Raw genomic sequence first — 13,874 nt, forward strand, 5'->3', positions numbered from 1 at the left:
CGGTTGGGTTTAGGGGTGCGGTTAGGTGCCATGCCTCCTTTTTAAAATCGTATAACTTCGTACGAATGAACTCGTACGAATTCGCACGAATTAGCCACTAAACTGACAAAACGTAAAATACTTACGTTTTCTTGTGAGATCAGGCTGGTTATACCATTATGAAACCATATCGTTCATGGTAGCTCCAGTGTGAAGTGACTAAAGTTTTTTTTACTATTATTATTGAAATACAGCCAAAAACAGGACTATTGTGAACATATTTCATTTATTCTTTGTCCTTCGGCTTATTATTCATCAGGGGTCGCCACAGCGGAATGAACCGCCAGCATATGTTTTACAAAGCAGATGCCCTTCCAGCTGTAACCCAGACTTGGGAAACACACATACACACTCATTCACACACATACACTCTGGCCAATTTAGTTTATTCAGTTCAACTATACCACATGTCTTTGTACTGTGGGGGAAACTGGGGCACCCAGAGGAAACCCATGCAAAGATGGTGAGAACATGTAAACTCCACACAGAAATGCCAACTGACTCAGCCGGGACTAACCTTTGAGCCACTGTGTTGCCCCTGAACATATTTCATTTTAAAATAAAAGTTTGTAATCCTTTTGTGAATTCTTTATTTCTGAAAAACAATATCTTGGGAAATGGACTAAATGTATGATGTGGCACAAAATACTGATAAAGCAACACAATCTCACGGCAATTCGTAACTTTTTGATTTAGTGGCTAATTCGTACATTTTCGTACGATTTGCTCATCCCCCAATGACGGTTGGGTTTAGGGGTGGGGTTAGGTGCCACGCCTCCTTTTTAAAATCGTACAATTTCGTACGACTGAACTTGTACGAATTCGTACGAATTAGCCACTAAACTGACAAAACGTAAAATACTTACGTTTTCTCGTGAGATCAGGCTGGATAAAGCCATTTTCAAATACACTTTTTTATTAGAAAACTTTCATTTATATTTAAATAATAAAATACAGAGAACATAAATCATACAAAGAAGCATACAGTTCCTAACTAATAAATATTCATGATCATAGACACTTTAAAAACGTTTGAAAGTGTAGAAATCAGGTGCCGTCTTTTTGTATGAAGACACACATGTACACTTTGTGTTTGATAATGTCAACTTTCATTTCAGTTTTTTCCAGCATACTCAAGTATTCCCTTCTTCACTCTGAAATAAAAAATCAAAACAATAATATTAAGGGCCTTTGAGAATTATCATTTAAACAGATTTTATCTACTGTTCAACACACATGTTGTGTTTTTGTTTTACCTCTATTCGTTTGATGGACTCCCATCCTGTTCATGACTAATGAGATCTCCAGAGAAACCCTGCACAAAATGGAAAGATGAAAATTGATCTGTGGTTAAAAGCTGGCCAAAGCATTTGATTTGTTGTAACATTAACATTTAATCTGCTGTACACAGTTGCATTTAGGTTTTTAAAAACCCACAGATTATGAATAAAATGGTACAAATTAATGTGAATTAGCCAATAAACCAAAACGTTACAAATCGCTAACGTTAAATATAACCTAGCTGTACTTAACAGTTACATTCTCCAAAAACATTTAGTACATTTTTGAGATGCAAGATGACACCAATGAGTTTTCATTTGTGTTAATATGAAAAGAGAGAAACAGTCAGAAAACTAGAAGCATAAGCAGCACAATGATATTGCTAACAGTCAGATCAGTCATCATTACAGTGGCCGAGAGAGCTTAACACCCTGCAATTTAAGAAAACGCATGCAAATTGAAAAAAACACAAGCAAGTTACAAAAACATATTCATCAGTTTGACAAAACACACGCTGCAAAGTCTCATAAAGCAAACACAAATAACAAAACCTGCTGCAAATCCTCACAATGCAAGCACAAACAGAATTGTATTTGTATTACTGTATGTTTTCTTTTTCACCATTTTCCTGCTAAAAGGGCCTATTTATTTTTTAGAATATTTTGTTAAATATTATTCTTATCTGCAATTTATTTTGACCTTGTTGATTTACAGTAGTCATCTAATAACAATTTACAGTTAATTGTCAGTTTATTTAGGCTTTCATGCAAAAGACAAAGGAATTATTTCATCTGAGTGTTAAAATAAACAAAAAACTTACCTTCAGGTCTCTGACCACTGTCTAACTGTTTTCAGTTCATCCTCTTTATATATCTCCATTGTGGTCCATGCTGTTTGCATGTGTTGTAAGGATTTGCAGCACGTTTTTCTATTTGCTCATTAAAAAACACTGTGTTCCAAACGATTCCTTTTTGTTGTCCGAACACAAATCAATTAAGTTAATCGTTTTTAAGTGTGTTGAACATAAAACAATTAATTTGTCCCGCAAAACTCAAGAATTGTGTTGATTAATTTAAATAAGTAGTTAATTCAAACAGCAAAATCTTTTTTGAGTGTGTGTTTGCGTTGTGAGGATCATGCAGAAGTCTGTCTGCATGCAAGGTGCACATGATGGAGAAGTTTTATTTATCTGCTTGTATTTTTTTTCATGCATGTGATGTTTTCTTAAATTGCAGCATGTTAAGCTCTCTCTGCCACCGTATATTCTACAGAAATGTTTTGGAATACTTTTAAAACAGGGTTCCCACATTTTCATGGACAGCAGATTCAATGACTTTCAAGGACCTTTTAAAACAACATTGATTTGAAATCAAGCACCTACATACCCAGTATATGTAGAGCCATTAAAGTCCTTACTGTAATTAACATTTCACTTACACACATTTTTCACAAATTTTGACTATTTTAAAAAGTCTTGTTCAAACAACTTTAATAAAAAAATTCAATACTGGTAATATTCAAATTTTTGAAGTATTCATCAAATGTGCATTATTTGTCAGTGTTATTGTACAAAATTGAAATTTTAAGTTTTTTAATTTTACAATTTCAATTTGTTTTTGACAATTGAGTACATCCATAAACATATTTTATTTCAAATTTAATTCAAGCACTTTCAAAAAACCTTTGATTGTTTTTAAGTACTTTTCAGGAATTCATATTGTCTAAAAGTACAGTACTTTCAAGAAACTTGGGTACCCTGTTAAAATATTCCACAACTACTCACAACAATGTTGGCCACTTTTAGATTTTATCTTTTGGAACATGACAGTATAATGCTTTAAAAATTGGATATTAGTGTGAACATTAAGTATAAAATTAAGTTATTTAGGTGTAAAATTCAAAGAATTTCAATAAAATTGAAATGTTTTAAGATGCCTCTTTTTGCAGTATGCAAATGTATATTCACATTGTCAAAGTGGTCTTAGAAGAAACACAAGCAAAAAAAATAAATAAATAAGAGCAAACTATTTTGCTTCAGTAAACACATATGGCATACATTATCTCAAGCTTTACTACATATAGTATTTATAACTTGTCATTTAGCCATCTGTCTTACTAAAGAGCAAAAACATAATTTTCAGGAAAAAGTTAAACTTTTGATGAATATTTTTAGTTTTTTCTTACCATAACAGATGGAAAATCTTCTTTCAGAGTATTCTGTTTACCTGTTAAAAATAAAACAACCAGACAAATTAATTTTGTATTTGTAGTGTCTCTCCCCTGACTATAATTTTACAGCTATTATTCATTAATACAATTCACAATCTTACATTACATTTTACCGTTTTAAGTCAGAAATGTATATTACCATATGATATTTTGCGGTGAGCATCTTTTCTTGTGAGCCTTAAGAGAATAAAGTTTTTGTTACCTTTTATTCAATTCACAGTTTTTTTTATTTTGAGTACTTAACCTTAACCCTAAGTTGTAATACTGACCCTCTGGACTTTCTGGTCACCAAAATATCTGAAAAATGTAATGAAGAAACCAACAGTAAATGCATGATATATTACAATAATAAGCCATGGTGGTATAATAATTTAGACCATTTTGTTTACGCAACCATACATATTTTTATTTTAATTATAGCAAAAAGAATATGGCTTAAATTGTTTCTGCATTTGGTCATAAGTCAAAGATGAAAAAGCAGTTTTCAAGCAATAAGTAAACTGATATACTATAGTGTAGTACAGCTTTATTTTCCCATTTGTTGAGTGTGTCCCTTTTAATTAATTAACTAATTAATTAATTAATTAATTGTATTTTTTAAATGAGAAAAGAAGAATATTATAGATTTTATTTTTGATTTACACCTACTGAATAATGTAACAACAGTGTACTGTATATACCAAACATTCTTGTCAGGTATTTATAACAAGAATCATTGTATGGCATAATAATAGGCTTTTCTGAGGAGCTAAAATTGTCCATAGTGTATGTGTGTGTATGAGTGTGTATGGATTTTTTTTTTTGTTTCACGTTTACGCAAATATATTGTATCTGTTTCACTGAATGGTGCAGGGAATATTACTTCACCCACGTTTTTTTTTTTATATGAAATTATAGTTGAATTATATGAAACATTCAACTTTACAGTTAAATTTACTAGTGTAAATTTAATGTGCTTTATTCCAAAACGGACCATCTCATCTTCGAACCAGCATTCAAGAATTCTGAATAAATTTGAGCATTTTATTTATTTCAAAAAGGCCACAATGATCGAGACTTTCACAAGACTAAAATTCAAATCACTTCAATTTAAGTTTATATGTTTAGCACTTTTCACAATAAAATAGGGTATATGCACAAGGACTTAAAATTTTCAGTAACCCAGTTCAAGCACGTCCAGTGAACAGTTGTGCCGTTACAAAACTGCAGTGTTTAAGGTTTGTATTCTTAAAAATCAATGATCTTCACTGTCTGATTGATATACAATATAAAGTGGGTCTCAGAATGTACAAGAAGCACGGCATTAAGTTTCATTGTTAATTTCTTTTAAATATGAAAATGTATTTTACCACAGTATTTTCAATGGAGTTTCTGCGCTACCAAAGCAGCCTCACAAAAAAGTGCATGTTATACATTACAATCAAAAGCAAAAAACTAATTTAGTTTGTAATAGTTATTAAATTAGCTAACTAACTAACTAACTAACTAACTAACTAACTAACTAACTAACTAACTAACTAACTAACTAACTAACTAACTAACTAACTAAGTAGTTAGAGTGTTAGGGTGGACTTTATAATTATCAACAATATGTGTAACTGTTATCATCTGTATTAAATTTAAGTGATACCTACAGTATGTATATAATATACTTTTTGCAAACACATTTGCTATACGGTATCTATTGAGCAGTTTCACCTCTTTACTGTCATGGTACTAAACATTGTGAATAAATTACATGTTGGATGGACAACCTAACTTATTACTAATGTAAAATCCGATTAAGGCATGACCAGCATTCAGAGGCAGGTGTGAACTTTGCATATTCAAAGTTTATCCAGTTTAGGTTCCATCTATTTAGAAAATATTTCAACTATTACTTATAGTATTTGCAATAATAAATAGACCTAGAAAATCAGAATGTTAGATCTCACCTCGGCGTAACACCACAGATATAATGATGGTTACTATTATGGTAAGGAGTGCTGCCACACAGCCGGCGTATGAAAGCCACGAGTGGACTGCTTGATGCTCTGAAATATAAAAATTAGCAGAGTAATTGAAATTAAAATCTATATACTAACAAAATATATAAATTAAAATATACCTACAGCTATAACAACACCTAAAGGTCTGTAATGCTTTGTAAAATTTGTAAAAAATGTTTTCTGTGAATTTATATTCACCACACAGTACACTATAAAAAATTAAGTGTCAAATAACTGCATCAAATATGTCAAATTTTTTTATCTAACAGACTTTTGTCCATATTTCACCCAAATTTATAGTTACATTTTGTTGCTTTTCGTTTAATCACAATTTGTAATTTCGAAACAAAATGAGTTTTCAGCTGTAAATTTTCTACAACATTAATAAAAGCTATTTCATTTTACTACATTGAATTTAGTCTTAACTGATTGATATTTTTACTATGTAAAAGAAAACCTAATATTATAATTGATGCTTTCATCATTTACCACATCGCTTCAGAGATTTAGAGAAGTTTTGTCCTTTATATTCAACGCAGCACCGAATTTCCTCAGCTTCAGTCCACTCGTCTGCAGGAACAGAAAGATGAGCTCTGGTGAATTCTGTGGCTGAATCAGTGTCATTTGTCCAGGCCGACTCGGTCCAACCAGAGAGCACTTTCTCCTCAATCATCCAGAAAACCCGCACCTGAAACGGGACAACTCCTAAAACAAGACACTGGAGCTGGACTGATAGTGAATCAGCTTTTGGAGGTGAGTATAAGATGGAAAGTTCTGGCACAGAGTCATCTGCAACACCGAACATAAAGACAAAATCTCATTTATTTTATTAATTAAACAAAGAAAACGCGATTTGACTTCAGATTTACCTCTAGTTACGATCACCCTGGATCCATTGCCGATCATAGCCAATAAGTTGCTAATGCAAACATACAAGCCAGAATCTTTAAGAGTCAAGTTATTTAATGTCAAAACACAAGTTTTACCATCATGGCGAGGGACATTATTCTTTTCTATGTTTTTCACTGACATGAATTGACTGGTCCGTAGATTCAGCTTGTTCCATGTAACACTATGGCAGTACTGAACTTTCTGCTCAAATTTACATCCTAATTCTACAGAGCCTCCGACTGAAACCAGTGTGAGTCCCGGAGATTGAAACTGGAGATACCCATTCATAGCTACAAGTGAAAAAACACAAAAATTAGATCAAAATGTTTCAGAATTTTGTATAATATGTCTCACACTCGGTTAAACTTTGGTATAAAGTTCAAATCTTATATTATATTAAATGAATAATTATAATAGAATGTTCTTTAAAAAAGGCAGGCAAAAATATCTAAAACTTACCATGTGAAGAAGAAATGCAAGAACAAATCAGCATCCAACCATGCAACCAGGTATCCATTTTAACAATTTCAAAGAGTCTGATGTACTGAATGTGGCACTCTCAAAATCAAATGACAGCCTGTCTGACTGAACATAAGCTGCAAGGAGAAATACAACAAAAGAGAGAATCCCTTACAAGTCTCCAGGGGGTGGACCTTCAATGCCTATCATGTAAGTCACTTGTGCAAACACTACCCTGGAAAGACCTGTGTGCAATGCGCATCAATGTTCCCAATAGTCTGTGGCACCCAAACTTACTATTTCAATGAGATCTTGCTTCTAATAGAAAATGTTGTTGCTTATCACCTCTCTTATGGGGGGATTGCAATACAGCTTTATCTAGTGTAATGACATCGAGGTAAAGTATGTTTTATTTGCACATTCAGACTTTCTCCTTAGTAATATAGTTTCAGGAACGAATTCTTTGCAAATTCTAAGAAGTGAAATCATATTAGCCATTAAAAACTATCAAAGTATAACGTTGTTCACAATCAAATAAATTATGCTAATGTTCTTTTAAAGCCATTCTTACTTGTCATTTCAGGCTGAATATTCAAAGTAGCATGGTGAAACCGTGTCACAAGTTGTCACTGAATGAATATGTGGATATAAAACCAACTTTAGCTCATTTGCAGTGACTGCTTCATGTAGTGCTCTGTTACTTCATTATTATACAGTTCTATATACAATCTAGTGTTTAATTGGCTCATAATATTAGGGTTCACTATTGTTTTAGATATGTTACTCTCATGTGTTTTGCTATTAATGTGAATTTAACTACAGTGGCAAAAGCTGTTTTGAGTCACTTTTATGTTTTCCTAAGATCAAAAATTCTCATGTTGGACCCTGGAACATTTCCTTGCGGGTGGCGTTGGGAAAAAAAGTGTTGAGAATCACTTTATCTACAGGAAATACACTATATTTTAATATGCTTTATTAAATGCAATCTTAGAAAGACTTGAGAACATTTCCTTTAAAGACATTTTACAAGGGCTTAACAAGTTCTTTGATTGGCACTGGTGTTATATAGCACTTTAACCACCCCAAAGAACTGCTGAAGAGCCAGTTTGTGTGTGTGTATGTGTGTGTGTGTTTGTGTCAGTCTTGCCATCACCCATTACTCATATTTTGAATGTCAACATTTAAGAAACTCATTGAGGATTGATTAAATCTTTGGCTGGTAACTTGACATGGTACACATGGATTTTGCAGGGACGGCCTTTAGATTTTTTTTATTATGTGACTTTCTCCAAATGTACACTGTTAGACCTTACCAGACTTTTTTTACAGAAGAATACTGGCAACCCTGTTGCCAGTTAGTCACTGTAAAAGTGTTGCCAGTATTCTGCTGTAACTGAACCATTACAGTGAGTAGCTGGCAACAGTGTTGCCAGTAAATTACTGTAATAGAGCACTATGGTAACTAACTGGAAGCTGCTTACAGTTAATTATTTACACATTACTGGTGTCATATATAGTTATTGTAGTGTTCCTAAAATGAATGAGTATTCTTGACTGTTATTAAAAATAGAAAGCATATAAATTCTTCAGAAAAATGTATTTTATTGTTTATTGCAAACAAATATACAATAGAAAATGTACAACAAAATTAAACAAATCAGCAGTTATGAATACATTTTCTGAGTACAATGAAACAAAAATGTTAAATTAATTAACAACACATGCAGTGTATATAGCACACAGGATGTCAAACATTTAAATATCATCTGACATATTACTGAGGGTCACAGGTCTGCACATGCTAGTGTGATTTTAACTGTCCCGAGAGGTCATGTTTTGATCTTCGATTGGTCTCATGCAGTCATGTAATGCGATTTCGCAGGTCAGAGTTCACCAAGCTTGAACTTTCCAACGCAGCGAACTGCGAAACTTGTCACATGAGTTTGCGTTTCCGGTCTGACGCATTTGTGTGCGTATGAATGGAAGTCTATGGGGAGAAAAGTGCAGTGTGACCGCAGCTTCAAGCTTTAACTCTAATTAAACACACCTGATTTAACTAATTGAGGCTTGATAGAAATCTACAGTTAATGTTGAAGCAGGGTGGGAACTAAACTCTGCTGGGCTGCAGCCCTCCAGGAAGTTCCTCCTCCAGGAAGGAGTTTGACCCTCATGGTATATAGCATACTTGCAAAGCAACTGGCAATATTTATCACAATCACATATCCAATTAAAAAACCCCAAAATAAATAAATAAAAATTAACAAACTCCATCTAAAGCAAAAAAATTAAAAATAAAAAAATAAATAAATTATCAGCACTGATCCTTATCTTGCTCCAAACCTGTAGGAATAATAAAAAACAAAACAAATCATTTATGCATATATTTAAGAAAGCCTTTATACTATAAATACCACTTTTACTTACTTCATTTGAAGTTTTACAGCCAACTTTATAGAGCCTCTGTAAAATGTATGGAATTGCTGTTCACATTTTTAGTTATTTTGGAAGATACTAATATTCAGCTTACATTGCAATTTAAAGGCTAGGTTAATTAGGAAAGGTAAACAAAGTTATAAGAGATACTGTGACATTTTCTTTGCTCTGTTAAACATCACTTGGGATATATTTCAAAAAGAAATAAAATTTCAAAGGAGGCAGAATAATTTTGCCTTTAAATGTATGTCGTCCATATACCAACCTTTCAATAAGCTCTACTGTGGCATTACTTGACTCCTGACAAGGTTAAAAACATAAAAGGAACAAAAAAATAAATAAATAAACACAGAAAGTTCTGCAGTCAAATGTGTTACAAAATGCATACAAAAACTGCTAAAAAACAGCTAAAAACAAAATAATTAATTTATTTTTGGAAGTTTTTTTAAATTTTAAATAAATTTCAAAAATAAGCAAATCAAAAGAACACACATATACTTTAGATATGGTTAGAAATATGTTTGTCAAACACAGGCATACCATACGTCAATTCTTAATAAAAAAAGGTAATTTTTTTTTTACATTTTTAAAAACAAACTCCCTTAAAGGGCCAGCATTTCTGAAAACTTAAAAAAAAAAAAATTGTTTAGAATAAGATAGACAGCCTGTGGAAGTGTGTGTTAATGCCTAAATCATTGTTTTCTGTCTTGAGATGAATTCACTTCTCTATAAATAGCAACATAAAGCATCAGAGTAGATGGGACAGTAATGGCTGAACAGTAATTTACTATTTATTGTCACAGTTACAACCTGTAATGGATACATAAAGTAAATTACTGTAATTTATTCTTTTTGCTACACAATTTCATACAAATCCTACTCATTTTACAGTAAAATACTGTTTCCTTTTATTACAGCAAAACACTAGCTATTTTACAGTTATTTAATGCATAATCTACAGTAAGGGTTAACAGTGTTTGCCATTATTTTTTTCAATTCCTTTGTTCTGCTGTGAAAATACACAAAACATATATTGTTTAATGTTTTTTTTTACCTTAAGAACCACTAGACTCGCAAAATCCTGGAGCGACTGATAAGACATGAGTTTATAGATTTATGATAATAGAGGTTTAATGCCACAGGTTAATACAGTTTATTTCTGATATCATCCACAGTCACCGTTGCTCTACATTGATGTCGCTTGCTCTGTAGTGCATATTTTCATCCAGAAAGGTCAACACACACTGAGCAGGTGTTCTTCTTGTCGGTTGACTCTTTGTATGATTGTTTGCAGTTATTCTGGACGCCGTGACTTGTTTTGATGTAACCACACGGGAGTGAGACGAAAAGAGAAGCGGTGTCAGAAAGATCGGCCAGTGGTGAACGCCCACACCTTCACTCGCAAACATCTCTCTGATTTCTCCAGCCTGCACTTCAAAGCCTGTGCAATGTCATGTTTAAATGTCACTATAGAAATATAAATTCTACATCCTTATGTCAGGAATACATCTCTGTGTTCTGATTTTCTGCAATTTAATGAGAAAATCAAGAAAAAACTGTGTTTTCATTTATTGTTTTATAAAGCAGGTTGTAATTTACATCTGTATTAAAGTAATAAAAACCGAGACTTTAATAGAGAATTTGAAATGCCTGTGTTTATGGTCAAAAATGCATTGTTATTGAATATTGTATGTTCAATAAATCATGACACTAGCAGTTTGGTTATTTATAATCTGTGAGGGACAGTGTATGCATGCATCAAACATTCTGCTGAACATGCACCTCTTTTAAGTTGGTCTAACCACACGGTGTTCAGATGCGAGCGTAAAAGGCTATATGCCAATGCATCATTGTTGGCATGCATTGTGGTTTTTCATCACATAGAAAAAAGCTGTTAGTGCTGCAGAACCCAAGATATGCATAAAGTTAATCTCTGTGCCTTTTTACTCATATATGACACATATTAAAATTTAGCTTTTTATCATGGGTACCCCTCCAGAGACAGCTTTGCCATTCTTTAATATACCTAAATTAACAAAATCTTTAATGTTTTGATTAATAATGTTGTTTAAGGTATATAAATAATAATAATAATAAGGACAGAAATAGTCAACGAAATATAAGAAAAGAAACGGAAGCTACCATTATTTACAGATTTTTTTTTAAAGTGTGGACTACTTGCTTCACGTGCATCAAAAATGTCTGGCAATATATAAAACAAAATAAAATAAAATAAATATTGCAAGCAAAAGGCATAGTCTGATGTTGGTGCTAACTATCAAATTATCTTTGATCATAAAACAAGGAAATGCAATGAATATAATTAAAAATAATAAAAATATTAACAATAATTCATTTATTCATTCATTTTCCTTCGGCTTAGTCCCTTATTAATCAGGGGTCGCCACAGCGGAATGAACCGCCGACTTATCCAGCAAATGGTTTATGCAGCGGATGCCCTACACAACCCAGTACTGGGAAATACCTATACACTCTACCATTCACACACACACACTCATACACTATGGCCAATTTAGTTCATCCAGTTCAATTATAAAGATAACTAGAAAACATTGCTTTAAAACATATTAAATAATGATGCAATATAATTTCTAATGTTTTATAATGAAATTCTTATAGTAAAAACATGAATAATCCCATTTGTAAAACAATAGAGATCAGTGCGGAATACACTAGTCGAGCTGCTCCTGCCTTTGCCTTGATTTGTTCGCCAATGTCTTGTGCATCTGTCAGTGACAGTATTTATGTTTTAAATGTCTGATTCATTTCCAACATTTTAGATGGCTTTTTTGTCGCTCCTGAGTTAAACAAAGAAACAAAAAGTTACATTCAATTCAAAATCACGTCTCTGTTGAAGACATTCGCCCCAACCAACTCCCCATCATTTTCCCTCTCTTTTCAGATGGGATGGCAGGCCAAACCAAAGGTTATACCATGGGCAAACTTTGGCCCGCAGGCCCTACTTTGGGCGCCTCTGGGCTAAAGCATCCAAAAGCGCCACATGCAGAGATCTGGAGTGTGTGTTGAGCTGAACGGTCTTCCCGGCACTATAGCCTACCTGAATTTCAACCTGAACAATGGTCTCAACTGTTCAAAGACATGAAAGAAAGAATGTCACTATTAGGCCTCCCCTATTAGCCTAATCAACATTACACTTACGCTGCGGTTGCAATAGCGTGTATCGTTATAAGAAACATTGGACTTTTGGAATGTCTTTTGTCACATTTGAAAACCAAGACACTGTTTGATCACTGTAGCCCATACAGTCGGTTGGAAAGTGAATTGCTACACCTTGCTAATACCACAACCAAGATTAATTAATGTAACAGGTTTTTTTTTTTTAAATCATAGGCTAAAATAATTCTACTGAATATCAACACAATAGACTTGGTTACTTTGGTAGTCTATAATGACAGCTCTTATAACCTACTGCAGTGTTTCCCAACCCTTTTCCTGGAGGCACACCAACAGTACATATTTTGGATGTCTCCCTTACCTGACTAATTAACTTCAGGTTTTGGAGTCTCTTATGTTCTAAATAGGTGATTCAGGTGTGTTTGATTAGGGAGACATTGAAAATGTGTACTCTTGGTGTGCCTTCAGGAACAGGGTTGGGAAACACTCACCTACTGCACCACAAATAATTTAAATCAACTTAAGATCATCCATGCGTCTTCTGATTGTTTATCTGTAAAGTTTGCCATTTTATATGATCAAAATTAGGTTATTGTTTACATTATTATATTTGAACAGCACACATGTTTAATTTCAAGTACAATGTTGTAATTCTGGAGCTCTTTAGAAACGCTTAACAACCAGCTAAAATCTTATTTCGGTTTGCACTGGTTGACAGCGCCGAAAAGCCAGTTTCGAGGTCGGCGCTAAGCCTCAAATCTTCTTTGCTCATATTACTAATCTTACCACCCGCTCCCCTGACCTACCTATTAAATCAGTGAAAGCTTGAGACGACAGACTTGCTGAATATTGAGCATAGGCTTGCAGCTGCATGAATAATTACTCAGCAAATGTTGATTAATCATATAGTCTGGAGAGAATTTTAGAAAGCTGTAAAAGTATTTACCTGTTTTTCAGGTGAATAATGAGATCTACACCTAGGCTGCTTAAACAGAAGGAATGAACAGACGGAACAGGTGCGATATGCAGGACAACTCGCGCCTTTCTGTTCCTCGGAGGGACGAGTAGCCTGTAGTGCGTCTTTGTAGAGGCCAAATTTGATATTAGGCACTTGTTATCGTGGGTTTGGTGAGTTATAGTGTTTCTCCAAGATAACAAATGTGCCCTTGAGCGGTTATTGTTCAAATGACCGCGGAGGATAAGTTTCAGCACTTTGGATGTGCTTTTGATACGCAAAGGGAATACTCAGTGGATTTCGAACAGCGTATTTGTTGTCTTGAAAAACTCAGGTAAGTGAATGGTTTTCAATTTCATGTAAAAAAAAAGTGTTGTCTATTGGCAATAGCCCTATTAGAATGCTGAAAGCTTCCACAATGTGTTTAAATTGGATAAACGTTG

General features: G+C 33.5%; 1 protein-coding gene across 2 annotated transcripts; it reads right to left on the reverse strand.

Annotated features, from left to right (window-relative positions):
- Window positions 1–258: 258 nt before the first annotated feature.
- LOC130246807 (uncharacterized) lies at window positions 259–7,061 on the reverse strand. Of its 2 annotated transcripts, XM_056479950.1 has the most exons (9): window positions 6,888–7,061; window positions 6,407–6,718; window positions 6,027–6,326; window positions 5,484–5,582; window positions 3,819–3,846; window positions 3,689–3,726; window positions 3,505–3,545; window positions 1,296–1,354; window positions 259–1,193 (listed from the first exon to the last, which is right to left on the reverse strand). In XM_056479950.1, exons 1-8 carry the CDS (start codon window positions 6,943–6,945, stop codon window positions 1,298–1,300), a joined length of 933 nt encoding a protein of 310 aa, XP_056335925.1. In that variant the 5' UTR covers window positions 6,946–7,061; the 3' UTR covers window positions 259–1,193; window positions 1,296–1,297. The 2 variants fall into 2 exon arrangements, with proteins under 2 accessions (XP_056335925.1, XP_056335926.1); XM_056479951.1 differs by lacking the exons at window positions 3,689–3,726; window positions 3,819–3,846.
- Between the last annotated feature and the right edge of the window lie 6,813 nt (window positions 7,062–13,874).

This window comes from Danio aesculapii, chromosome 19 (assembly GCF_903798145.1).
Source record: "Danio aesculapii chromosome 19, fDanAes4.1, whole genome shotgun sequence".
NCBI classification, from domain to species: Eukaryota; Metazoa; Chordata; class Actinopteri; order Cypriniformes; family Danionidae; genus Danio; species Danio aesculapii.

Bases quoted from the DNA above. Each gene is read 5' to 3' on its own strand.
- LOC130246807 (XM_056479950.1), bottom strand. From the start codon at position 6,945: ATGGATACCTGGTTGCATGGTTGGATGCTGATTTGTTCTTGCATTTCT. The intron at 6,327-6,406 runs GTAAATCTGAAG...TCGGTGTTGCAG, and splicing joins CAGGGTGATCGTAACTAGAG to ATGACTCTGTGCCAGAACTT. The intron at 3,546-3,688 runs GTAATATACATT...TATTTTTAACAG, and splicing joins TCACCGCAAAATATCATATG to GTAAACAGAATACTCTGAAA.